Source organism: Paramacrobiotus metropolitanus, unplaced genomic scaffold (genome assembly GCF_019649055.1).
Source record: "Paramacrobiotus metropolitanus isolate TYO unplaced genomic scaffold, Prichtersi_v1.0 Parri_scaffold0000008, whole genome shotgun sequence".
In the NCBI taxonomy this organism is placed as follows: domain Eukaryota; kingdom Metazoa; phylum Tardigrada; class Eutardigrada; order Parachela; family Macrobiotidae; genus Paramacrobiotus; species Paramacrobiotus metropolitanus.
Window position 1 is genome coordinate 136,266 of NW_026570228.1, and position 27,579 is coordinate 163,844.

A 27,579-nucleotide genomic window follows, 5' to 3' on the forward strand; every position below is an offset into this window, starting at 1 on the left:
TGGTGAGAATGTCTTGTATCATTGCTTACTTTTCTGTGTGTTTTCAGAGCCAAGCGATTCGCTATGTCTTGCATAAAGAAGCACGCACTAATACCCACCTGAAGCATTATCTAAATCTGCTGTCGGATGAGCCTATCGCCCTTACCCTGGGAGGTGTAACTTTTACAAGAGAATCGGCCATTGCTGTGCGTTTGTAACTTATAACCGGAATTTAATAGCATTTTCTTCAACACAAGGTTGTATTTTGCTTTTATAGACGGCAGGCAGCACATTGGGTTACATATTGGTATTTGCGGAACTGGCCGACACGGCAAAAGATTTTGACAGACAGTTGTTTCTGGAAAAAATCACGAGTTACGTCCACAACAAGTCGATCAGTAGCAGCAATGATTGAAAATTTTCTCGTTTCTTAAGCGACTTGCTACAGTCAAAAATGGCACGGAGACTATATCCACGGGAACGCGTCGATGGATGAAAAGATGCAGCGACAGCCAAACCGATTACTGGCGGACTGGAATTCAGAACAATTTTTATGGTGATTGACTATCGATCCAAAGGCTCGTCTATCGATCTGCAAATTGCAGTCCTAGCTGCCATTTGTCATTAGCCGCTTTTCTCCTTCGCTACTCACTACCCTCGTGCTCGGAAGTCCTCGAAAATGTTTGTTTCTGTGCTATGTTTAAACGATATTAGATAAACTGTTTTTCATTGATCTCTAATTCTTTCGTGTGAAATGCAAGAAAACGCGTCGCCTTTGACAATCAGCGATCATCCTTTCCAGAACAAGAAAATGCATTGAGCGCGTATGCCGGTATACGAAGTGCATGAGATCTGACAAGCATCGCAGAAAACAGAGCAAATTTTCACTATGCTATAAGATCTGTATGTAAACTTTCATATTAGAGTTTTCATGCATGCCTCAGGACATTTGGGAACGCTGCTGCGCAAATAGAAGAGCGTCTGTTTCACCTCAAACAAATTGGAATTTTGCCATGATATTATTTGCTATCCAAAGGTTCGGCTATCGATGCAGCGTTTGGTCCAGTATGACTCAAGTCATGGATATCAGTGCCTAGACGCCTACTAACATAATATGAAATTTGGCGTTGTATTGTGCCGTTACTGCCGTAAACCATGTTTTTTATTCTGGCGCTCGAGTACCACCGGACAGCTCTTATCCCAAAGTTCATAATTTAAATTTCTACTGCTTGTGATTTCCGTCGTTCAACTTTGCGGCGGCCAGCGTAATTTGGCACCATTTTTAAGCAGAACAGAAAATGAATAATGAGATAAAATTGTTAATTTTAAACGGTTCCGACACCAACATTACAACCGAGTGGTTCACAGGCTACGGATATTCCGCAACAGCATCTGTATACTGGTGCTTAACGGTTATACCTAACGGCGCCCTTTTATTACTGTTTATGTTTCGTCGCCATCTCATCACATCTTTTACGGTCTATATTATTACCCTTCTGATTTCCAACATTTTGGCGGAAGATATCTGCATGCTCCCGTACTTTTTCATTTACGATAATTTTTCCCTGGAATATGCAACTGTGCGTCTTGTCGGCTGTGTCGCCTACCTGTACGGAGCTTGGGTCGCCTTAAGCATCACGATGTATTGCCATGCATTAATAGCGCTCAACAGATTATGGGCCGTTTATTTTCCCATAAATTACCGACAATATCATAACAGGAAAGCAGCTGCCTTCATCTGCCTGGGAATGTGTACAGCGGTGCATTTGCTAGCCGTACCAGAGGTTCTGATGCGGCTTATTATCGAGCCGGATGGTATTCCAGCCTGCGCATTCGACGACCTGAAGACCAGCGCATATATCGACTCACTGTTGGTCCTCGCATACGGATTCCCGATTCTTCTCATTCTCACTACGTACCCTTTCATTTTATGGAAAATTGTATGGAATAGTCCCCTAAAACACAGAGGAGAACAAATTTCGCACGTGAATATTGACAATCAGCTTCACGGAGGAGCGCCTAAAACTGCATTTCGTCCCAAAGAATCAGCGAAATCGTTTGCAGTGTTGACCTTTATGACAGCGAGCGTAGCGGTATGCTATGTGCCGACTAATTTGCTTTTTGTGCTGCGGCGCTTTACAACATTCACGGAGCCGGCGTGGTTGTCGTATTATGAGGATGCGGCATACTATCTGCAAGCGGTCATCGACGCGTTTGTGTTTGGCTTTGGTATGAAAGACACCAGAGACGAGCTGATTAAAATTTTCTCGTGGCCTTTTCGAAAATTCGCACGTGCTGTTGCTCGTCAAGCTTAGATTATTCTAAAATAAAACTGATATCACTGTTATCAAAGACTGCTGGTAAACATAGAAAAGATATATAGTGCTGTCACTACTTCCATCGGTTTTCGGTGTGAAGATACAGCTAACGGCACGTTATTCTTAAACACAGTGACATTGTTTGCGGTTTGAAATCATTGAGTGACTGATTGCGTCAGTGAACATGAAATAAAACGAACCAGTGAAAGGAAAACGAAATGAAATGAATAAGTGAAAATAAAGGAATAATATTATGCAGCATAATGAAATGCAACTTCGTGGAAACAGCCATCCATCATTGGTCCGTTGAGTGCTGTACTTTAATAATGCGCTTCTCATGAATTCAGCTGGTCATGTAAATTTCCACCATCGCCGTGATAATTCATTGAGATTAAATACACCATTGGGATTTGGAATTGCTGCAAACTACAGTAATACTCAGAGCCACACAAACAAGTGCGCGCGCCGCTGGAAGCACCTATGATCTGCAACAGCGTTTCCAGCTTCTAGACGGAGTTTCATATCTCTTCTACGTACGGAGCAAGTGTCTATGTTCATTTGCTTACCTGGTTAATAAGAGTCATAGACTCATAGTTTTTCATTGGTTGTCTGTGTATCTGGGCTAAAGTTAAACAATGGTACTTCAAAATTAACTCGCCGGTACTGTATATCATAAAGTTATGGCAAACGCAGCAGTCAATATTCTGTCGCTAAACGCAACTTTTGAGCGCAATCCACCAAAATCGGATATCGAGGCTGGCTACTACCAAGCAGCAATCGTTTGGTGGCTCGTAACCATTATTCCAAACGGCTTCCTCTTGGGCATTATAATATTCCATCGGCATCTCATTACGCCTTTCACTTTGTATGTAATTTCGCTCCTAATTTCCAATATCCTAGCGGATAATATTTGCATGCTACCGTTTTCCATCACCGCGATAATCTTTCCTCCCGAGTACAGGACTATACATCTCCTTAATTGTGCTGCATTTTTATACGGAACATGGGTGGTGTCAGCCATCACCATGTACTGCCACGCACTCGTCGCTATGAACCGCCTGTGGGCGATATTTTTCCCGAATAATTATCGGCAGCATCATAACACACGAACAGCAATTGCCATATGCAGCGTAGTCTGGCTGATTATGCACTGTTTTGCGTTGCCGGTGGTCGTTATATGTTTAGTATATGAACCTTATGGGATTTTTGAATGTGGTTTCGATGTGAAGGCATCGGATGTTTATCTAGATGCACTGGCAATTATTGCGTACGCTTTTCCTATATGCTTTGTCATCGGTGCGTATCCGTTGATTTTGAGAAAAACTCTGCTGCTTAAAAAATCGGCAAGGATTCATCAGAAGAATGGACGGATTATCGGTGAAGAAAAGCACAGAGGCAAAACAAGAAGCTCTTTTGCTGCCTTGACCTTTATGACTGTCAGTGTCGTTGTGTGCTATGTACCATCCAATGTGCCTTTTATGATTCGGCGCTTCACTATTTTCGTCGACCCGGATTGGTTGCACTGGCTGGAGGACGTGACGTTCTACGGTCAAGCAATGCTCGATCCGCTGGTGTTCGGATTGTGTTTAAAAGATATTAGAGAAGAAATTTTTAAATCTTTTCGCGGACGAATTTCAAGAGTATTTCCACTTTCTAGCACTGTTGACCATGAAGAACCTTGCGCCACTCAGGCTTGCGATAAACATTTGGCTGAAACTTGTGAGTTGTGACATTCGATGCATTGCAATTTGTTTCGTAATGGAATAACTTTCATTAATTTACTACTTCCGCTTACGTTATGAGTAAGTGTGGTTTTTACCAGCAGTACCTACATCATATATGCACGAATAAATTCAAAGTACGTTTTCGGACGCAAAGCTTTCTTTTCGTACAAATATATAGATATATATTTGTACATCTACTTTATGCAATTTATGCAAAGTTTTCGATGTGGTCCAACGAAAACCCGACAAAGATAATGCACCGAGTAAGCAAGCGTTATTGATTTAGAAACTATCACAGAAATACTACCCTCACAGCTCCCCCCTAATGTACATACAGCAAAATCCTGTTAGTGTCGATCTGTAGATTGTTCGTTCGTGTTCGTAGCCGTTCTTTACAACTCAGGACGAAAAACGCAAGTATCCAACGTGCACTTCATTCAGTTGTCAAACACATTATTCTCAAAAGTAATGCATGATATTGTTTCTCTGGCAATTTACAGTTTTTTGAAATATGTTGTTTGTTTAACAGTGTGCGTATTAGTATCACCCGAAATGCCTATTGCGGGAGAACGTAGATTTATCCGGGAATGCTGATGCAGGTAGGAAAAGGACCAAGTGGAAAAATCCTAATCAACAAGATTTCTGTCGAAACGTGCCTTCCTGTTGAAGCCTCGTAAGACGCATAAAGTTAAAGGTTATCCTTGTAGCGTAACTTTAACAAATACTGTTTGTAAGTAATCGTTGCAGTAATTCTAAAATGGCTTATGGATGATTATGAGTTTGAAGGACCGGGTTTTTTCAAATAAGAAGAAACTTATTCCCTTGCTGACATTAAAATGACGGCTATGCCAAATTTATCTGCTCCCCCGTGGAATTCCACACTATTCATGCAAACTGGTATTCCATCGAAGGTTATTATCGCGTATTAGCAACCTGGTGGTGCGTTATCTTTATTCCAAACGTGGCGCTGTTCCTTTTCCTCGCATGCCATCGCCACCTCATCACACCATTCACGGTCTACATCATCTTCTTGCTATCCTGTAATGTTTTATCCGATAATATTTGCATGCTTCCCTATTCTGTTATAACGGCTTTTGTTCCGCCGGACTACACTGTGGTACATTTAATTAGTTGCTTTCTGTATCTGTACGGTGACTGGGTCGTTCTGGGGATGACAATGTACTGTCACGCTCTGGTGTCGATGAGCCGATTATGGGCGATGTACTTTCCCATACATTACCGGCATCGGCATACGATTAAGACAGCAGCGGTCATTTGTGCTGGTGTTGGACTGGTGCTACATGCACTGACACTGCCGCTCGTGTTCACGCGACTAACTTATCAACTGGAAGGTGTTCCGAAGTGTGCATTCCGAGAACTGGAGCCGAGCCATTATCTTAATACACTGGCGGTGATTTGCTATGGTGTCCCTATTGGTTTCGTTATCGCGGCTTATCCATTCCTGTTAATAAAAATGTTGGCGAAAAGATCAAGAACTGTCAAAGCCAAGGAGCTTATTGTTAGTGTTACTGTGTTATCTGAAGCATTCGCTGCTGCTGAGCAAAAGCAGCGCAAGCGATTAAGACGGTCGCTCGTCGCTTTGACCTTGATGACCGTGGGTGTGGTCGTATGTTATCTGCCTTCCAATATTCCCTTTATAATGCGACGCTTCATTACATTTAAAAGTCCGAATTGGCTGCATTTTCTTGGTGATAATACATATTATCTTCAGGCCGTCCTAGATCCCTTTATTTTTGGGTTTTGTTTAAAAGAAATTAGAGAAGAAATGTTTCGTATGGTAGGCAAGCTGGTCGTACCGGCATTTAATCGTCGTTCTCTATTTGTATATTATAAAAACTGCATGTGACTCGAGATCACTGCTAGTAGTGCTTAAATTGTTTTGTTGTTTTTGAATATTCGGGTGTTTCTAATTTTTTGTTGTCCAACTCTGAAAATTGTCACAGTTCAGCGGCGTCGTTTCGATGAAGTGCAGAAACGATTGCTGTACAAACAAGGCATTGTTACCGCTTTTACACATACCTGCGCACCTTTCACAGAAATGAGAAATCCAATGTGGGCTTCGTGCGTTAAATTCCCAGCAGACCGCATTCGGCACTTTTGCTACACCGCTCTACAAATTAAATGTGCTAGAGTGTATTAAACTAATCGTATTGAATAAAAACCTACAAGTAGGCGGAAGAATCTTTAGGGATGATCTTTCGGAAACAGAACAAAATTTTCTATGCCCTTACCTGTAAGATTTGCCCTGTGCTTTCATTTTCTTTTGACCAAGATTTAATTACGAGTAATTTGAACAGTTTATCTTGCTTCTCTGCTTGTCGGCGAGAAATGGCAAATAATTTCACTGTTCTGCTCAACGGTTCGTTATCTAATACCACAAAGTACTCGACAGATACCGACGAAAATTATTACCGGGTGATAGTCAGTCGGTGGTTCTTCACAGCAGTACCGAACGGTTCCCTGCTGGCTTTATTCGCATTTCGCCGTCATCTCATCACACCCTTCACAATCTACATCATTGCTTTGCTCATCTCCAATATCATAACCGAAGACGTGTGTATGTTGCAGTACGACATAATCGCAGCGCTGTTTCCGCCAGAATCCTATGTCGATATTCACTTCATTGGCTGCGTTTTTTACCGATGTGGCGATTGGATCTTTCTGAGTATTACAATGTACTGCCATGCAATAATGGCTATGAATAGATTGTGGGCTGTGTATTTTCCTATAAACTACCGACAGTGCCACAATAAAAAAGTGGCGGTTCTTATTAGCACCGCGATGTGCATGCATGGACGATGCCTGCAGTATTATTTGGCCTTATCAACGAACCGGAAGGAATTCCTGACTGCTACTTTGTTTCAGAGCTTTCCAGGCTGTACATGGACGCTCTGGCACTGATCGGCTACGCGTTCCCTTTGGGCTTTGTTATAGTTGCGTATCCGTTTATTCTGACAAAAACGTTCCTAAAACAATGGAATGCAAAAACTTATGCATATCACAGTAATCACGGGATATCACAGACTAAAATAATCAAATTCCAAGAAACCAAAGGCAAGGAACGGTGGAGAAGGTCCTTCATAGCTTTGACCTTTATGACTACTAGCGAGATTGTGTGCTACCTGCCGCTAAATTTACCATTTATTATTCGCCGATTCGTTGCCTTCCAAGACCCTCCGTGGTGGAGACATCTAGCAGATTCCATATATTATCTACAAGCTGTTGTAGATCCGCTTGTCTTTGGATTCTGCCTTAAAGATATACGGCAGGAATTGTGTCAGATCCTTGTCAATTTGTTATCGGCTGTTTTTTCCTATTGTTATATGAAACGTATCAGCCGCCGCTACTAGATTGGGTTGCAGATCTGAGTCACGAACGAGAAAACTTTGGCGGTTTTACTTAATTAACGTAAAATAGTTACAGTACGAGTATGTGTATTAATTTCATGATCCAGATGATCTACGCATGAAAAGCCGGAAAAAATCAGATCACTACACCCGGTTGCCAGAATCCATTGTCAAAGTATAATTCCGGAAGTTTACAAGTGTAACTACTATTATCATTTTACTCGTATACTCCGCAATATACTGTGAATCTTTCCACATTCAAACAGTAATTAGTACCTGGGGCGCTCTCAGCTAATGGAAAAAGAAAACTGTATTGCATAAACTAACATACATTGTAGTTTAACAACTATTATGGCGTATTTCCAGATTTTCATATTAGTGAGTGGGTGCGGTGACCGCGTCAACCATGCTGTTTCCTAGTTTAACTACGCAACTGGGTATATACAGAATAGTAAACAGAAATCCGGGTTAATACCCCGACTGGTGCGGATACGGGAAACATCGAAGAACAATACCGTATTAAATTCTTGAAGGCTCTTAACCGTTTGCACAAATTTCAGTTTGCTTTTCGAATTCTCGTTAATTCAGTGCCTCTACTCTGACTAAAGCTTGGAGAGTAATCTGCAAGCAGACATGGCCGCTACTCTAAAAGAGCATGCTCCCAGCAAAACTCCATATGTGGGGATAAGTCCCGTTACCGTAGAATATGAAATTCGCACAGATGATTTTTCGAGCGAAATCGAGGGAACTGAACGTTCTCTTCTTTTCAGATGGATCCATGAAGCATGCATTCAGGTACCAAAATACGGGGAATATCCAGAAATTCCCGAATCCGTTTGGGTCGTCCGCTTAGAAATTGGGGTGCGCGACGGCGATATATCAGCAAGCGTGGAACCGAAGGGGAAACCCAAAGGGTGGGATTTTTGGACTCAAACGATTAAAGTCGATCGCATAGTTAGGTAAAAAGCGTTCAAGACTCGGTAGATTATCTAGAATTACAGTTATTACATAACACTTAACTTTGCAATTTTTTTGGGTCCTCTAGCGAAAGCGGTAAATCCCCTTCTGCGTTCTGCGTGGATTCTAATGCGACACACTGGGAATGTCGCGGCGCCGTTAATCCCTTGGCCAGATTGGTGACAAAACCAGATCCGCGGCTGTCCACACATCCTCACCACAGTTTATTGCATGGACGTTATGTCAACGTGAAGCTGGTATTTCATGTTACCACTTCCCGGCATCGGAGTGACCTGAAAGAGCTGCTGGAATCTGGCGTACTAACAGACTGCACTTTAAAATCCAATGACAACAAGCAGTTTGCAGCCCATCGCAGTATCTTGGCTGCCCAATCGCCAGTTTTTGCCGCGATGTTCCAGACCGAGATGAAGGAACAGTCTACTGGTCTGTGTGAGATCGCCGACTTGGATGGCAACGTGCTAGACACACTCATCCATTACGCTTACACTCATGAACTGAAGTTTAACGACGATTTTGATCAATCTGAAATAGATGAAAGTCTTGAGCAGCTATGGATGGCGGCCGAGAAATACGACATGAAGAAGCTACGAGCAGCCTGTGAAGTTCGGATGACGGAGGAAGTGTATGCGGATAATGCGTTCCGTTTCCTGGCGTTTGCTCGAGAACACGAGATTAAGCAACTGCGAATGACAGCGGCGAAATGTATTGGCGACCATCCTTCGAGTATCTGATCATGCAGCTGCGAATTTTGACCTCCGTATGAATGCACTATTATAATTATTATGCAATGCAGGAAATAGGCTGCATTAATTTAACGCATATAGCGCAAACAACCCTTTCTCTGTTCGTACAGTTCTGACTTTACGTAACTGACGCGCACTTGCTCTGCTACTCTTGCATACTAGTTTACTTATTTTTAAATTGGACCGACTGACCAATCCCGTAATTTTTGTCATACTTTTGTAATATTCATGCTTTGACAGACATACAGTATGTTTAACTCTGTTCTTTATTACTTGTAGCTTCGTGTATGAATCTGCTTGATACACCGCGCAAACATCTTTGTATTCCACTAATATTAATTTCGATATTTATAATGACGTTAATAGTAGCAGGATTAGAATTTGCAAACTCCATCTAAAAACGTATTATATTAGAATAAATACGAACAATACAAAAGCATGAGTATCCGTCTGTTTTTTTTTGCAGTTTCACAGATAAAGCAGCAGACACTACAAGAAGTGCATAGTCGTGACGACACGCTACACGGATAAAACTTAAATAAATTTAAGATGCCTTGCAGCAAATTATATTTTCGACGAAATCACCATGATATACAACACAGAAAGCTTCCTATTATATATTCTACCCGTAGTATAAATAGCAACAATAATTCGTATTAACAGAATTAGAGTTTGAAAATTTAATCCAAAAACTTAGTACTGCTTGCTGATCATACGCCTTTTCCTCGGGCGGGTACGTATAGGCTGGAACTGTTTCGCACGAACAATTTCAGTTTCTCCACAAACTCGTTCTTATCAAAATCCTTTCCGCTGTCGGCCAGTTCTGAGAAGATCAAAATATAACCCATGGTGCTACCTGCGGTCTAAGAAACATAGGGACACATTTACACATCGCGACGTTGCCGTAACCATGGTACTACAGTAACAATAAAAACTGTTGTCTGACAATAAATTAAATCTTAAACCCACCGCAATAGCCGATTCCCGACTAAAGGTCACACCGCCCATGGTAATGGACACCGGCTCCTCTCGGATTTGTTTGACATATCTCTTCAAATCGCGATCTTTGCCGGCTTCGCCGTCCAGAGCGTTAGCGATCATTTGGCTCTGCAAAATTCTAGTGAAATCACGAACATCGTATTCACACAAAAACGAACCTTCTCAAACAGGAAAACCAGAGCACCAACGTGAAGCATCAGCAGCACTCCATATTGAATCAGCTCCATGCCGGCCAGAATAGCCATACGATCCGATCTTGCGTTCATCGCCTCGCTGAAGCGCTGACTAATAGAATAACCACATGCCAGGCACAGCCCATACAGTTCCATGCAGCGGATAAAATTCACGGCGTTCAACTGTTTATCGAATTCTCGCATTTTATCCATCAGAAATTTATGATCTTCAAATGCCTGCACAATCAATTCTCTCTGTTTAACCTGGACTTTTTCTGGGACTTCGACATCCGGATCAAAGGTAACGTTGAGGGCAATGCGGCGAAATATAATTCCCAAGATCAGCGCGACAAAAACCACGAGGAATTGAATGGCTTCTTTACTGAAGATCGACACCGTCCAGAAGACGTCGAACAGCGCCGTTAACCTAGAGTAGAATCGAAATCATAATTTCAAGATTTTTAATTTCAAACACCCGATCAAATTTATTGAAAATCAAACAAGCTTTTATGTGTTAAAATATATGATTTGTACAAAAACTCTTTTAGTTTGAGTAATTCTTGTTAAGACAATTTTAAACAAAAAAATTAATGGGTATATAAACTGCCCAAAGGCAGCTGATGAAATTATAAAAATTATAAAATAGAGGAGAATCCTGACTTTTATTCTATGGCCTAAAGGGAAGCATTTTCGAAAACTACTTCCCAGCCTATTCCCAGCCTCAAATTTATTCCTAAGCATCTCGAAATCGGATGAAATGGGATTTCATTTCAACGCTATACTAACCAGCGCGCCACGTTATCCGGTATTATAGGCGCTGGATATTTCTCCCGAAACTGCACCAAGTCACTTTCCAGATTCTCGTACAGATCATCGCGAAAATAATAGATTCCCGGTCCAAGGCAGGCCACAAACCAGGTTACGGCGAAAATCACTACGGTGCGTTTGTCTTCTTTTGTAATAATACCGGAGAATTTCTCGCTGATTTCTTTCAGTAGAGAGTGGATCGGGGCGCCGGCTTTACGTAACAGGATAATAGCAATGGGTAGTGTCACGCCTTCGGTGATGTAGACAATCAGGAGGATGTATGAGGAAAAATGGGTAAATTTTGGAATGGTGTCGCTGAGATAGTCGTAACAGTGAAACAGCAGTGTGGATGCTTGAAAGACTGCGAGAACTTTCGATATCAGCTGGCGTAGTTTTGTCCAACAGGTTGGTTTGGAAAAGGGAGCGGGCATAAGACCCAGTATGTCCAGGACCCACAAGAGGGGTACGGTGAACTTTTCAATAATTTGTGCCATTCCGGTTCTCCGAAACTCGTTGCACGCTTACAGTGTAACCACGCATTTGGTACATCACTACATGTCTATAGCGGTATACTGTATGACGGTATAAGCAAGCAGAATGTTTTATTCACTTCAGACACATGGTGGATTCGTTGAATTTAGTGCAGCATTCAACTTGCAAGATCATTACATCCTGTCATTTAATATTGACATTCTCTATCTCGGGTTGCGTTAAGGTGCATATCCCGCTGTTCATCGTGCATAAGGTGCTACTGCCGGTCGCATGACTGTTGACAGAGCTTCCTATCGGGAATTACATGGGTGTGTAACAGCTCGCGTCAAGCAACTTAGGTCAGACTGAAACCGATGCATGCTGGTAGCCCTTAGTAAGCTAAATAAGCTGTAACCGCACGACGGAAGCGAGTCGCATGTGGATCGCAGATGTCAGTAAGAGGGGTGATTAATTTTCTTTTCCCTAACAGTCTCATGTCAAAACTGACATTTGTTGTGCATGATTTTGGAAGAAAAATTAATATCAGAGCAAACAAATCTGGTTGGAGTTCGGTGGCGAATTATTTGGCAGCGCGGCGAAGACTGAACCCGGAGCACTGCTTTGACATTTCATGCTATTCATCGGTGGGAACTCGTAGTACCGTTAACAGCCTATACCGTAAACATATAATAGTGCACGTATTATTTTTTGTGGTACTTGCTACGGATGCTAGCATTTTGCGTGCATTACTCATAATACGCTCATTTCACACTGACATGACCTCTACGCAGCTAAGCACCACATATGATGACTCGAGAAAACTAAATTGAGCGTCTGCTTCTCTTTTGTGACAATAGCTTTGACGGCGTCGTGGCACATAGGTGCAAATCTGTTTATTGCCGTGACTTAAAAAGGGGAACAGATAAAATGCCGAATTCCTTATGCACGAAAGCCTGAGAAATATCGTATCTGTCGAGAAATTTAACGCAAAATACTACTACCTAAATTAACATCGTGTGGTGATGCTTGGCCATTGTACCCAATGGTATTCGACTGATGTTTTTTTTTTGCTTTACACCGGCATGCCGTTGCGCCATTCCGTGTGCACATTTTCTTCCTCGTGGCATCCAACATCGTAGCCGACAATGTCAGCAAGCTATCATACAGTCTGTCTCCAAACATCATGTCTGCCGACAAAATATTCCGGTGCACACGGCAGTGCTTATTCTGTACATGTAAGGAAACTACATGCTCTGTGCTGCCCCATTGCACATGTATCCATGTTGAAAAAGCATCAGTATTTTATCTACATAAAAATGTATAAAACATGACCGTCCACTCTGATAAATTTTACAATCTGCATACAAGTTACTACGTTTCTACAATCATGTCACACAGCGTAAACCCGGTGCCAATCTTGCCACATTTTTATTATCTACATGCCGTTAAAGCAAAGAAGATGTTTCCAAAAGTACGTGTAATTTTGTCATCAACGTCTGTTTGCTTGTTAGCCGCCACCAGCCCAGCCAGTTATGTTCATCGTTTTCAGGCATTCTTGGTTTGGTGAATTCTTGTTGGCCAATTCAGAAAATAGGAGCACGTAGCTAATTGCACCTCCAGCAGCCTACGCACCTTTCGCATACGATTACACCATCGATTATCTGCAGAAGCTAGATAAGCAGGATGGATCGCCAAGTGTTGGCATTATCGCGCTGGTGTTGCTCCGCTACCTTTACTGGTTATCTAACTTGCTGTTCTTCTGGATGATGGCGCAGTGATTAATTTTCTTTTCCCTAACAGTCTCATGTCAAAACTGACATTTGTTGTGCATGATTTTGGAAGAAAAATTAATATCAGAGCAAACAAATCTGGTTGGAGTTCGGTGGCGAATTATTTGGCAGCGCGGCGAAGACTGAACCCGGAGCACTGCTTTGACATTTCATGCTATTCATCGGTGGGAACTCGTAGTACCGTTAACAGCCTATACCGTAAACATATAATAGTGCACGTATTATTTTTTGTGGTACTTGCTACGGATGCTAGCATTTTGCGTGCATTACTCATAATACGCTCATTTCACACTGACATGACCTCTACGCAGCTAAGCACCACATATGATGACTCGAGAAAAACTAAATTGAGCGTCTGCTTCTCTTTTGTGACAATAGCTTTGACGGCGTCGTGGCACATAGGTGCAAATCTGTTTATTGCCGTGACTTAAAAAAGGGGGAACAGATAAAAATGCCGAATTCCTTATGCACGAAAGCCTGAGAAATATCGTATCTGTCGAGAAATTTAACGCAAAATACTACTACCTAAATTAACATCGTGTGGTGATGCTTGGCCATTGTACCCAATGGTATTCGACTGATGTTTTTTTTTTGCTTTACACCGGCATGCCGTTGCGCCATTCCGTGTGCACATTTTCTTCCTCGTGGCATCCAACATCGTAGCCGACAATGTCAGCAAGCTATCATACAGTCTGTCTCCAAACATCATGTCTGCCGACAAAATATTCCGGTGCACACGGCAGTGCTTATTCTGTACATGTAAGGAAACTACATGCTCTGTGCTGCCCCATTGCACATGTATCCATGTTGAAAAAGCATCAGTATTTTATCTACATAAAAATGTATAAAACATGACCGTCCACTCTGATAAATTTTACAATCTGCATACAAGTTACTACGTTTCTACAATCATGTCACACAGCGTAAACCCGGTGCCAATCTTGCCACATTTTTATTATCTACATGCCGTTAAAGCAAAGAAGATGTTTCCAAAAGTACGTGTAATTTTGTCATCAACGTCTGTTTGCTTGTTAGCCGCCACCAGCCCAGCCAGTTATGTTCATCGTTTTCAGGCATTCTTGGTTTGGTGAATTCTTGTTGGCCAATTCAGAAAATAGGAGCACGTAGCTAATTGCACCTCCAGCAGCCTACGCAGCAAAACAACATTTAAGTTTCATGCTATAAAAGTTTTAATTCGAACCTACGGCTCCATCCTGCTTGTTTAATTCGAACTCCAAAAGTTTTAATTCCAAAAGTTTTAACTCCAAAAGTTTTAATTCGAACCTACGGCTCCAACTATCCTGCTTGCTACAAGTTCAAACAAATTTTACAGATGGGAGCAACGAGAAAGCCAGAGTGCAAATAGTGGCGCGCGATTTCTTTACCCACCGCAAATGCTGCCTCTCGGGTCACCACAATGCCGCCAAGCGTGAAACAGCCAGGTCGCCGAAAAGCACAAGTTCTTCGGAGTTGTGCCACATTTTGACCGCACAATGTTTCCGGTATTAATATGGCTTCGTCTATCCATTCCATTGTCAGTTGGCCCTATACAAAAAGCCCAGACAAATCTAGGTAGTTTTGTTTCTTTCAAGAGCAGGTTGCTTCCGTAAAATGCTGCTGTATATTAAGAACGAACTTTAATACGTTCCTTAAAGAACGTACTTTAATACTGCGTTGTTTGTTCACGCTTGCATTTCTATTTATCCTCCTGGCGGTAAGAACAACAACAAACAGATCCTCACCTGCTCGTAACAGTGCACCGTTGCACAAACAATTAGCGTTACCATAAAAAAATTATACGCCAATGCAGCGAAGTCACCCGGCATAATCGGCTTATCATCTCGCAAAGCAATACTGTCAGAGTACGCAATATCCACAATCCAGCCGAAATGATCCAGACACCCTAGTAATGTGATGATCGATAGATGACCATCCAAATCGGCTACGAGCTTGGATAGCTGGATAAACGATTCAAAGCACATTAACTTGGCTTTGGGTGAGTCGTGTTGTTGTGATACGATCCCGGTTCTTAGCAGATGGTAAAGGCACGCTGTTAGGTTACCCAAAAGTACATTGAAACCAACCGATAATATTTTGCCCAGATGATTTATCCGCACAAGAATAATATTGCACACCATCATGATGTCCGCATGCTTCCAATTAAAGGGACCGCCATACAAGTTCTGCAAGAGTTTGACGGTGTCACCCAGTGGTACCGCAATGTCATAGGTGTATGTTACAAATAGGAACACAGTGAGAACAACTGCACAGTGAATGAGTAAACCGATAATAATTTTTATTTTAATCTTGTTTGTGAAGAGATGCGAATATTTATCAAGCTCGATCAGAATCTGCTCAATCTGACCACTGCAACTCCACATTTTTCCCATGCATAGTATGGTCGAAAGCCAGTAGATATAGCGTAAACTTCCCATAGCAAAAATTCCGAAACTCGGAGAGGTTGCCTCGCGGTTGAAGTGGTGTTGAGCGGTGAAATCGTAGGCAGAAAATCCTTGTACAACAAACTGCAGAGCAATACTGATAAACATGTAGCAAGAAACTGCACATTTGGCAGTCCTTGATTTTAGTGTAATGCAGAAAAGCCCCGTAAGCTGCAGCGCTACCATCCATGGAAAGGTCACTTTTCCCATGAAACCGCTGGCTTTCCAATAATATCCGAATTTGTTGGCCATTATTTCGAAACTAAATTGTGTCAGGTGTAAATTTTATATGCTAGCGCAGTAATTACCGAAACGTCAAAGAGTTAAAATATTGTCTCAGCGGAAGCCGACAGCCGTATTTTCACATTTCCGTGTTCGGGAAAGGGATTAATAGGTGGTACGAATCTTGACAGAATCCCGTTTTGACAGAATTTTATTTGTTGAGTGTATGATACGGCCAACGGCATTCACGGTTTATTAACCTCTCATTGCACCTAATACAGTGTGATCGAAACTGATGGAATCATCGGCTCGTCAAAGACTGGCGGAACCGTGCAGTGTTGATGCAGCTGCGCACTGTTACGCAAGCAAAGAGGTTTTTGTCAAATACTTAGGGAGCTACAAGTTATCGCTGCGGCCACACAGTTTGTTTTCAGAGCATTTTATGCAAGTAAAGCTGCAGATTTATGATATAACAGCATTATGATATTTATGCTTTAAAAATATTTGCGCTCACTTTTGATCAGTGGTCCGCAGGAGAAGCACACCATGAATGATCTTGTCAAAGAGAACAGCGGGCACGTTAGCAGCGGTTTCATAGGAACAATCATGCGCCCACTGCTATTTCCACTGCAGATTACCGGCTTCTTCTATTTCCGTCCAGTTTCGAAATTCGCTCGTTTAGCGCTGCGTGCGAATATGATCGTGTATGGTTGCATTCAGTTTATTGTACAAGGGTTTTTCGCATACGATTACACCATCGATTATCTGCAGAAGCTAGATAAGCAGGATGGATCGCCAAGTGTTGGCATTATCGCGCTGGTGTTGCTCCGCTACCTTTACTGGTTATCTAACTTGCTGTTCTTCTGGATGATGGCGCAGTGCAGCCCGCAAATCGAATTGCTGATTGCCTACTTGGATACAGATTACTACCCTCAGTTCACGCGAAAAAACAAGATTCACTTCCTCCTCTGCCATGTCGCCTTCGTGACTCTGTTGATTATCGTCGCCGGATGTGTAATCTACCAGTCGGAGATGGCGCTGTCTCTGGAAGCAGACCTCGCCGGGTATCAGAACATGTACGGTGGCATATTTCTTTGGAAGCATTCCAATATTCTGCTGATGGTGTACCGTATATTGAATCGGACAAACCAATTCGCCCGGATATTATTGCAGTCCTTCACCGGCCTTCTAGCATGCTGTGCGGGAATGGCGTATTCGGTCTTGAAAACCACTGCTTTATTGCAACATAACCTGGATAAGGCCAGGGTGGGAAATCTTCGGCATTTTATAAAACTGTCGAAGGCAATAGCTGATCTAGATGGTTATTTATCCATCCTGGTGCTTCTCGGGTGTCTTGATGAATTAGGATGGATAATTGATACGGCGTACAACATTAGCAATGACTGGAAGGACGGCATACAACTTGATCCGGCATACACTGCTCTGCTCGGTTTGACTTGCTGTATGCTCTTGTCTAACGTAGCCGCAATGGTGTACAGTTACGAACAGGTATTCCTAAACTGTATAAGTCGAACACTGCACAAGCCTGTCCAATGGCTCAAACTTGTGCGTTCAGTTGTATTGCTTACTTTTATTCCTCGACTTTATTAGCACAAGCCAGTTACATTGCAAATTTTGTAAAACAGGATTAATTATAACAGAAAAATTTCTCGTAAATTATCCGTAACAACATTTTCGAGAAATGATTTTTAAACGGGGTGCAACCCAGTGCGCCAAGTGCACATGTTCAGTGTGCCCGTAATCTCTAAACCTGGATATTTATTTTTATTATATTCTCGTATCACTGTATTCCTGGTCTTCGTATGCGCTTTAGGCAATATCGGCAATGGACGCTATTAATGAGCATTCGGCGTATCGACTAGCATCCACAAGCGACGACGAGGAAGTGCGAATGTGCAAAAGTCGTTCTTTTCTGAGACCGGGATGTTTTACGCTGGGAGGCGTAATTATTTCAAGAGAAATCGCATTTGCGGTAAGAATGCATGCAAAAAATATATAAGTGATTTACGTGTTTCGCCCGCTGAAGTGGGTGTTTGACGTAGGCGACGGGTGGCGTGGTTAGCTACGTGTTTCTTTTCTCTGAACTGGCCAACAAAAATTCTACTGGACAAGAGCCGCTTCTGAAAGCCGTACAAGAGCTGTTATTACAGTGCACCAACGTAACGGCGCCAACAACAGCCGGAACAAATGTTGGATGACCGCAACGAATTTAAAATTTTTTTTACGGATTTGATATTGGATTCGTCAAGCGTGTTTTATCTGCTGTCATGTTATAACTAACAGTGACCGACGAAAATTTGTCCACCGTTCATTAAGTCGAAGGGCTATGGCGCAACGCCCATTAAATACAACCTGTTCGCATTGCAAAGACTGTAGAATTAGCTGCTGCAGTAATCCTCCATAATATGCAGGGCCGGGAAACGGGCTGATTCGAAGGAGTTAGTGTATGTCAATTGCACTTTATGAGTATTCACTAGACCGGTTCATGAAAGCCAATGGTAAACAGCAGAAATGAGGGAGGCATATACAACTGCCTTACGTTAATCTAATGACTTCGCTCTTTGAAGTCATTAAGGAACAAAACAATTTCAAGAAACTATTTTCGGGGAGGACCCTGTTGTCCTCCTTGTTGGCCTTGCTGTTGGCCTTGTTGGGGAGGTCCTTGCTGACCACCTTGTTGTTGCTGACCACCTTGTTGGCCTTGTTGTTGGCCTCCTTGTTGGGGAGGTCCTTGCATACCTCCTTGTTGGGGAGGTCCCTGCTGACCGCCTTGTTGTTGCTGACCACCTTGTTGTTGCTGACCACCTTGTTGGCCTTGCTGTTGGCCTTGCTGGGGAGGTCCTTGTTGACCACTTTGTTGGCCTTGTTGTTGACCTCCTTGTTGGGGAGGTCCTTGCTGGCCGCCTTGTTGGGGAGGTCCTTGCTGACCACTTTGTTGGCCTTGTTGTTGACCTCCTTGTTGGGGAGGTCCTTGCTGACCACCTTGTTGTTGCTGACCACCTTGTTGGCCTTGTTGTTGGCCTCCTTGTTGGGGAGGTCCTTGCTGGCCGCCTTGTTGGGGAGGTCCTTGCTGACCACTTTGTTGGCCTTGTTGTTGACCTCCTTGTTGGGGAGGTCCTTGCTGGCCGCCTTGTTGGGGAGGTCCTTGCTGACCACTTTGTTGGCCTTGTTGTTGACCTCCTTGTTGGGGAGGTCCTTGCTGACCACCTTGTTGTTGCTGACCACCTTGTTGGCCTTGTTGTTGGCCTCCTTGTTGGGGAGGTCCTTGCTGACCACCTTGTTGTTGCTGACCACCTTGTTGGCCTTGTTGTTGGCCTCCTTGTTGGGGAGGTCCTTGCTGGCCGCCTTGTTGGGGAGGTCCTTGTTGCTGCTGACCACCTTGTTGGGGAGGTCCTTGCTGTTGCTGTGTTGGACGGGCGTGCATAACGGCGACAAGGCCTGTAATGTAAAAGTTAGTTAACACAATATTGCAGTCACAATACAGTGTACAGTATATTATGCTACAAAAGTTCCGCTTCGATGTTTAGAACGTTTTTCTCTATGATATAGCTGATGAGTTATAACGGCTGCGTCAGCGTTATAACTTCTGTAGTTACATTTGACTCACCGGCTAGCGCAAGGAATACCAAAGCTGCCTTCATGGTTAATATTAAAACAAATCACACGGTTTAATTAAACTTTTTACCAGAAGGGCTAGTCTTGGTTAAGGTAGAAAACAAGTGACTGTGGCTTTTAAGTCGGCTGCGGTGTATTTATATAGGAAAGTTTCTGTTCGCCAAGCGCTTTCCAACCGGATATCCAAAATCTTGCAGGGCACCGTAAAACTTTCAAACGGTGCCCTGGGTTGCGTATAAACTCTTGCAAATTTGCGCACCCAGCATACATGGGCATCCTACTCGTCGACAAGGTTCTTTAGCTTTGCTGAAGACAGCACAAATTGAGCTTGTACCGTTAACTACAACTTCCTGTTGCATGTGCCAGCCACGCGTTAGGTTGAAGTGGCGACACGTGCCACTTTACGCGTTTATTTCATACAGTTACTATCAGGAAATACATGGTACCCACCTGGTATTCCAGGTTTTTAAATTTTAATGCATCTTAAATGGATGAGTTTTAATGTTTCACAATTGCGCTTCGTAGTTATTATTTTGTTAACTTGTATGCCGTACCGGCCGTGGTATTCGCATCTTTTTTTCAAAACAGCTAAAATTAACTTTGGTCCTATGGAATTTGGATACTTCTATATGTAATCCCGCATTCAGTTTTTGCGTATTTCTCCTTATTTTCTTTTCTATGAAAGCTGTTTTAGAGCTGTTCATATCTATCCTTACTTTATTTCATTATATCACGTGGTATTGCATTTCGCATTTCAAAGTCGTTTCAGTTTTTTTTGTTGCGGTAATCGATCGAAGAGAAGAAATAAATGCTAAAATTAACATCCATGCGCTTTTTCAATATGCATCATTTTTTGACCTCTGATGTGACCTTGATTCGTAATGTCACTTTTACTTTCTGGAAATACAATGTAAAAAAAGGTAAAAAAAGGTGTTTGCTGGTTGCTGCCCATGGATGCTGGTTGTTGCCCTTTTAGAACTAAGTTTACCCATATACTGAAGCACATGAGTGTATTCTGAGCGGCTCACCATTTTGTGAGTTGGATGTACGTGCTCTGAAAAGCTTATTAAGAACTTAGTAGCATGATTTCTATCGGAAACCCTTTACTCTGTTATTAAACTCGTTAATAACTCGACTTTTGTTTTCGCTTCTTAGTCGACTGTGCTGTTTACTACGAAGTTACAAACAGTTGCCTCAGTTTCCTTTGATGATTTTCAGATACTAAACCCTATCCTGGTGTTACAAAAATACAATTTAGGACACTATTATCTTTTAACCACACGTCGTAATTCTGTGTTCGTACGATAAAGTGCATGTATATGACGCTAAGACCGATTTTCTGAGCGAGGACTGAAAAAAGCCGGTTTTATATTCTTATCAGCCGTAGACGTCGTAAACGTCTGCTTTGCCATTGAAATTTTGGGTACTGAAACATTGACCTGGCGGCTCACACAGCATCCTAAATTGTACTGCACCGGATGGACAACAGATACCACGAAACACTGATCGCCTTATTTGAACAAGAGCGTTTGCAGTCTCACTTTAAAATGCCAGGGCTTGCTGATATTGTGGGCAGTCGCTTCTACGAAATCATTCAAATAAGCAACACATCATGCAGTACTATCCCTAAACGTTTGCACATCATTATACGAGCTGGAACACTGCGCTATGCTTATCCCTGCCTTCCTTTGAGCGAGCTAGGGGGTCGTTGAAAACAGACAGCTACGGTAACCTTAAATCAGATGACTTTACAGTGATTCACTGCTGCAGCGGCGCTCGCTAACCTTCCATGGAGCAATCAGACGGTCGTTCTCCTGGATTTATATGCAAACTCTACAGTAACTGGTTTGTCGTTCTTTCGCTTTTTGGGTTTGGGAGACTTCCCAACACTGATTTGACAAATCACCGATGGATGAATTGTTCAGTAAATATTTTTATTCTTTCTCAAGCGACAATAATTGGAGCAGCGCAGTTGTATGTCATATACGACAATGTTGCCGAAGTGCAGTTGGATTTAAATTTTACAAGAATTCTGATCTACCTTATGGAGCTGTTCAGTTCCGTCTTTGTACTATCAACACTTGGAATTTGTTGGTGTGTGAATAGTAAGATTTCAGTACTCTTAGCAAAAATTGACAAGAAATTTGCTCATTACCTTTCTAAATCTGACAAGCGAAGGATAATGTTGTCGCTTTCGGTTTGGCTCAGTTTCCACCTAGCTCTTCAGATTCACAGCGTCGTTGCAGAAGACATCCTTTCATATGGACAAGAAACAGGAACCTGTCTTTCGAAACCTTGCTACGCCTTCACGGCAATTTATTTTGCCTACTGGAGGATCGGGAATTTTTGGAAGAGACTCTTTGAGACTCTGATGATTTTTACTGTTTGGCTGTTGGCCACACTGCTTCGCTATATTAACCATATTTTGGAGCAAAGTTTAGCCGAAAATAACTGGGAAAAATTTAACAAGGGCTTTGATCTCCACATAATGTTACGAGAAATCATAGCGGAAATCAGTGGAGATTTGGTGTGGTTCAATTTCTGTGTTGTGCTCCAGTACAGCAGCTGGATGGTCGCTTCAACATATACTCTAGGTGCGGCGTTTGCGGATAATCACAGCCTAGCGCATGAACTGTCCGACCTTTTCCTTATAATACGCTCTGGATCCATGCTAGCTGCTCTCCTGTTGACTTCGCTATTTTATCACGAAAGCGTAAGCATAGAAATACCGAGACGGTTTTCTTGTGCAGGAGCACAAACAAAATTTTTGGTCATTCCAAGATTTCAAAAAAACAACGTTTTTTGCTCGTTTTAGCTTTTATCCGTTATCCCCTTTTTGAGAACCGCGACTATTAATTTCCATGAGTTCTCCGCCGAGTTAAACGATGAAATAGAGGTAATAAAACTGGATATGGACCGAACAACTATCGTTGGATTCAGAATAACCCCGGAACACTGCCTTGCGGTAAGGTTAAGAGGCACCTTAAGTCACCCGGAACAAATTCCTTAATCTTTTTCCGATGTTGATTTGTTCAGATAGCAGCAGCAATTACCGCCAACGTCATGCTGTTCGCCGATTTTGGTCACGAAAGCCGGACACCCAGAGAGGATTGGTTCGTGAAGCAAATTCATGAAATACTGGCAAATGAGTCAGTGGTCGCTATTGCCGGGGTCAACTAAGAAAGTATTTCTTATTTGTTTGTTACTTGTATTTTGTGCATCCTTGTAAATGCAGCCATTAAAACTAATGCGCCTTACAATGCAGCCATTAAAATTTCGGAAACGTACAGCAATTAATAAGCGTGTCACACAGCTGATCCAACTTGATCAATCAGCTTACAGATACCAATCGGCCACATCTGTGGCAATACCTACAGTAGCTACGGTACTGCGGAAAATGCCCACTTTTAACGGCACGAGCAAAGCAAAACGTATTAAATTTCAAGCTGCAGATTGGCTTGTCAATGGCCGAATTTGCCAAAAATGACAAAACGTCGAAAAACAGTCCAGTTCCGCAAACAGACATGAGACAGTTCACGGGAGCATGTACCGCGTAGTTGAGATTCCTACTTTATGGCACAGAGCTCAGGAACTGCCTTTCTTTCCTTAATTAACGGTAAAGCGAAGCATTACTGATAAATACAGTACTGAGTTTTTACTCATCAGGCAAGCGATGTCGAATAAACAGCATCCTCGACACTTGCCTCCTTTCATCGCTGCAGTAACTAAACCTTGGCTGGTGATTTTACGAGTGTCAGGCTTCTTCAACGGTTCATTTCCAACTTTACGTTTTGCCAGGACTGCCTTATTCACTTATTTGACTATATACATTTTTATTCAACTGACCGTACAAGGATTCTACGCTTATGACTTTTCAGTAGTGTTTTATTTCAACCAGAACATGTCTACGCGTAGCTTCGGGGTACTGGCTCTAGGATTACTTCGCTATGTTAATTTGTTCTCCACCTTCTTCTACATCTTTTGCATGTTCAGATGCAACAGGCAGATTGACAAAGCCTTGCGGCATCTCGATATTACTTATTCTCGACATTTCACCGGAAAAGCGAAAGTGCCGATTATATGTGGAATGGCGGCGCAGTGGACCATATTAATAACAATGTTTTGCACTATGATTTACGTGTTTGACACCGGGGTTGCTTTTCAGACCCTTTTTCAAAGATTTCGCACCGCTTATGGCGGAGTGTTTCTATACTCAAAAGCTGAAATCTTTGTGATATGCTACATTTTCTTTAACCGCGTCAATCAATTGGGACGAGAAATACTACAGAGCTTTGTTGCCTTTTTGGGATTCTTGATAGGAATTGCATACTCTTTGCTTAGAACGAAAGTTGCTTCGGAACATGCAAATCCAGCAACAGCCGTAAAAAGCTATTGGGCTTTTGTTCGATTGTCCAGAATGGTTAAAGAACTCGATAGCTGGTTATCAGTGGTCACTTTTTTTGGGTGTCTCGATCATCTCGGATGGATTGTTGACACCGTGTACAAAGTGTGCGGTGATCTCCGAGACAACAAAGTCGTCGCACCTGGCTATGTAGCGCTTCTGGCGTTTGACATTGTTTTACTGGCGATCAGTATCAGCGCGTTGGTGTACAGTTACGAGCAGGTACAGTAACAACTTAAGGGAAGTGGCCCGGTACATGGTACCAAATTCGTGTACATGCATGAAATCTTTCACTTTCGCGCACTCCCAAACCCTTTTTTCTCTTGTTTTACGACATTCTGCAGCCAAATTATTTGTATACACCGGCATGAAAACCGTTCGTGCGCACAACATCCGGTTCGGGAGTTGTGGCTGTTAAAAAATTCCCAAAAGTTTAAATGCATTCAGGTGTACCAAAAGTCTCAGTATGGACTGATGTCTTTCATATATTGCACGTAAATGCACACAGCCAGGAAAATGTTTTTACATCGATCCACTGTTCTAGCATGTTTTTCAAATTTTAAAATGAATTCCAAAAATTTTAAAATTGATTTTAAAATTTGAAAAAAATCATGGAAGTCTGGATCGGTGTAAAAACCATCTTCATGGCCATGTGCTTTTACGTGCAAAATTGGAAGGAGATCGGTCCATAATAAATCTTTTGGAACACCTGAATGCATTTAACTTTTCGAAATTTTATATTTTAGTTCTGTAATTTTGTAGTTTTTGGTAACTTTATAATTTAGTTCACCACTGAAATTAAACTATGAAATTAATTAATGTTAAGCTAAAAGCAAAAGCGGGAGTATATTGAAAGTTCACTGTGGTACAGGCTCACTCAGCAATGCTACAGCTAGAAGAAGCCCTGCATGCTACCACACCTTCGCTTGCGGTTAGATTATGCGTGAATTCCTCGTACGTACACCCTGGATGCTTCACTTTAGGCGGTATAATCGTGACACGAGAAGCCGCATACGCGGTAAGTCTTGGCATACAGCGGATAATTGTTAATTACAGTTTTATCTGTATTTAGCCTATCTCGGTAACTGCTTCATAGAAAGCCTGTGTCCAACAATAAAAAAAAAATATAATAAACTGCTCCTTTGCATAATAATATAATAAACTGCTCCTAATAATATAATAAACTGCTCCTTTGCAGACGGCGGGAGGAGTGTTAAGTTATGTCCTGCTCTTTTCCGAACTGGCTAACAGGAATTCATCTAAACAGGAAGGCGTAAAAGTCGCCTTGGAACAACTTCTCACACGGTGTACAAACGTGATTACCCAAAATCAGGTTGAATAAACTGCGCCTGCTGCGTTTGCATGACGTTGCTGCGAATTCTGTGCAAGCACATTACGTTTCATTTTGCTAATTTTTTGTTAAAAATTAGTAGGATAATTTTGGCTGTTGTACACGAACTACGCATGCACTAAACACGCAATTCTGTAACGCCGCTAGCAGTTGGCGCAGCTTCTTTGCAGATGAGACTCATGAGAGTATAACTTCCGTTTAGATGCAAACAGCGTGATGCACAAATGACAGATACAAAATTTCTACCGCGATACAACGAAACGTTGCGCGCTCTCATAATAACACTTTTGGTATAAGGAGCTTATTCTAATTCCCTGGAGATCACGATCACACAGCACCGGTGTCACCACCCTGGTAATTGTGCTGCTACTAATTAAAGTACAGCATCGGTTTACCTCGTGCAGTCGATACATTTCGCCTATATTTGGAAGCCCTCAACGAGATTGATGCTGCTCTTAGAGATGCTTACTGCTTCGCATCTGTTTCTCCCGGATGTGATGTTCATAATTTTTTAATGTCCAGGTTTTTAGTTAAAATGTAGTGCAACCGTGCTTGCATGTTGAATTTTCTTGTCCTTCCTCCATACTCGGTCAAAATATTTTAACGTACAACTTCTTCGAGCTTACAACTTCAGTGAGATGCACAATTCTAATAGTATAGTTATTTTCAAGTGATATCGTTGTAATAGTAATTATGCCGGGAAATTTTACGCATCTCATGGATACTGACACATCGAACATCGCCGACATTTCAGCCAATTCGTCCTCGGTAGAGTCCCCTCCAACAGATTGGTTCACAGTGGTCTTCCCCGTCGTAACAGGTCTCCATGTCTTTCTTAACGCCCTGGTCCTCCTACCGTTTATTGTGAAAGAAGACCTCCGTACATCCTTCACCGTTTATGTCATCTGTCTTTCGCTCTCCAACACAATCCAAGGTTCTGTAATGAACGTTATTCAGCTCATCGGTTTATATCGCGTACCTTTCTGGGCCATAAAGAATGAATTCGAATGCTCGGTGTATCTGTACATGGACAGTGTATTTGCCGCCGGTGCCACTTACTGCCACGTCCTCATCACCATCAACCGTCTCTGGGCGCTGACCTTTCCGGTATCCTACCGCCAATCCCACACGAAGGGCGTGGCCATTGTGATTTGCGGGGCGATGTGGTTGTACGTGCACGCGATCTCTCTACCTTTCTATCTCCAGGACGAAGTAGTGTACCGCCGCCGCCCGGTGGCGGTGAACGGATGCATGGCTAATACTGAAGCGCAGCCGCACTGGGTGTTGGTGGTTGTGGTGTCCATGTACATTATTCCCACGGTGGTTATTTTGGGAGCGTACCCGTTTCTATGGTATTTTCATCAGATCCGCAATAAACGCGTTGGACAGACCGTGGATACCGGTACGCAGGAGCAGCCACGGATGCTGCGGCGGCAAGGAAGAAGCGGGGAAGCGTTCAGGGTGTTAACGTGTCTGACAATTACCATCGCGGTGTGCTGGCTGCCGACGGATTCGCTGTATATCCTGCGGACGGTCAGCTCGTTTGACACTTCGTTTCTGGATGAGCCGGCCCTAGTTTTGTATGTCTTACAAGGTGTTATTGATCCGGTGCTGTTTGTTATCTCCCTGCGGGATTTAAAAAAATTTATTATGGCGATCCTATGCCACATGCATAGGTAATGCTGTCGTTCAAGGATACAATTTGTTGAAATGGATCGAGTTCTTTTGCTTATACTTAATTCTCACTATTGATCAGTCAAGCCTTGCAGTTCTGTGTAATGACTGATCCAAATAAGAATTAGCCTATCGGTAAATAATATTTACTTCGTGAGTGTTCTGTACCGCATTCTCTAGAGTAGTACTCTGAAGTGTACTGTACTTTGCACTCCCCGTTCATTAAAACAATTATTAATACCAATACACTTTCAACTACCCGGTTGACGTGAGAAGTAACACGTAATGCAGTTCCAGCAAATGGAACGATGCGTTTGACGACCGAAATAAATTAAAAATTTACACAAAATATATTAATACAGTTTTAGGAATAAGCGAAGACCTAACGTTTAAGCATGCAGTGGGCTGATTCAAGGCTCAAGCCATTAGTTGTGCCGACTCATAAATCGTGCGAAAGCCGCGGGTTCAGGCGATACACTACCAGAACGTGGGGCGCTGCTTCT

The 27,579-nt window shown here is 42.5% G+C and overlaps 3 protein-coding genes across 3 annotated transcripts; 2 read left to right on the forward strand and 1 right to left on the reverse strand.

Moving 5' to 3' along the window:
• The first annotated feature begins 8,756 nt into the window (after positions 1-8,756).
• LOC129582809 (uncharacterized) lies at positions 8,757-9,098 on the forward strand. The gene has a single exon (XM_055474424.1). It carries the CDS (start codon positions 8,757-8,759, stop codon positions 9,096-9,098), a length of 342 nt encoding a protein of 113 aa, XP_055330399.1.
• A 722-nt stretch (positions 9,099-9,820) lies between these two features.
• Positions 9,821-11,645, reverse strand: LOC129582810 (uncharacterized). Its single transcript, XM_055474425.1, has 4 exons — positions 11,069-11,645; positions 10,268-10,709; positions 10,080-10,217; positions 9,821-9,973 (listed from the first exon to the last, which is right to left on the reverse strand). The coding sequence occupies exons 1-4, from the start codon at positions 11,581-11,583 to the stop codon at positions 9,821-9,823; spliced, it is 1,248 nt and encodes a 415-aa protein (XP_055330400.1). The 5' UTR covers positions 11,584-11,645.
• A 14,450-nt stretch (positions 11,646-26,095) lies between these two features.
• On the forward strand, positions 26,096-27,082 carry LOC129582811 (pyroglutamylated RF-amide peptide receptor-like). The gene has a single exon (XM_055474426.1). The coding sequence runs from the start codon at positions 26,096-26,098 to the stop codon at positions 27,080-27,082; it is 987 nt and encodes a 328-aa protein (XP_055330401.1).
• Positions 27,083-27,579: the final 497 nt, after the last annotated feature.

Coding starts and splice junctions, on each gene's coding strand:
- LOC129582810 (XM_055474425.1), bottom strand. CDS start 11,583: ATGGCACAAATTATTGAAAAGTTCACCGTACCCCTCTTGTGGGTCCTG. Junction 10,218..10,267: donor TGGTTTTCCTGTTTGAGAAG/GTTCGTTTTTGT, acceptor AGAATTTTGCAG/AGCCAAATGATCGCTAACGC. Junction 9,974..10,079: donor GTCGGGAATCGGCTATTGCG/GTGGGTTTAAGA, acceptor TATGTTTCTTAG/ACCGCAGGTAGCACCATGGG.
- LOC129582809 (XM_055474424.1), top strand. CDS start 8,757: ATGTTCCAGACCGAGATGAAGGAACAGTCTACTGGTCTGTGTGAGATC.
- LOC129582811 (XM_055474426.1), top strand. CDS start 26,096: ATGCCGGGAAATTTTACGCATCTCATGGATACTGACACATCGAACATC.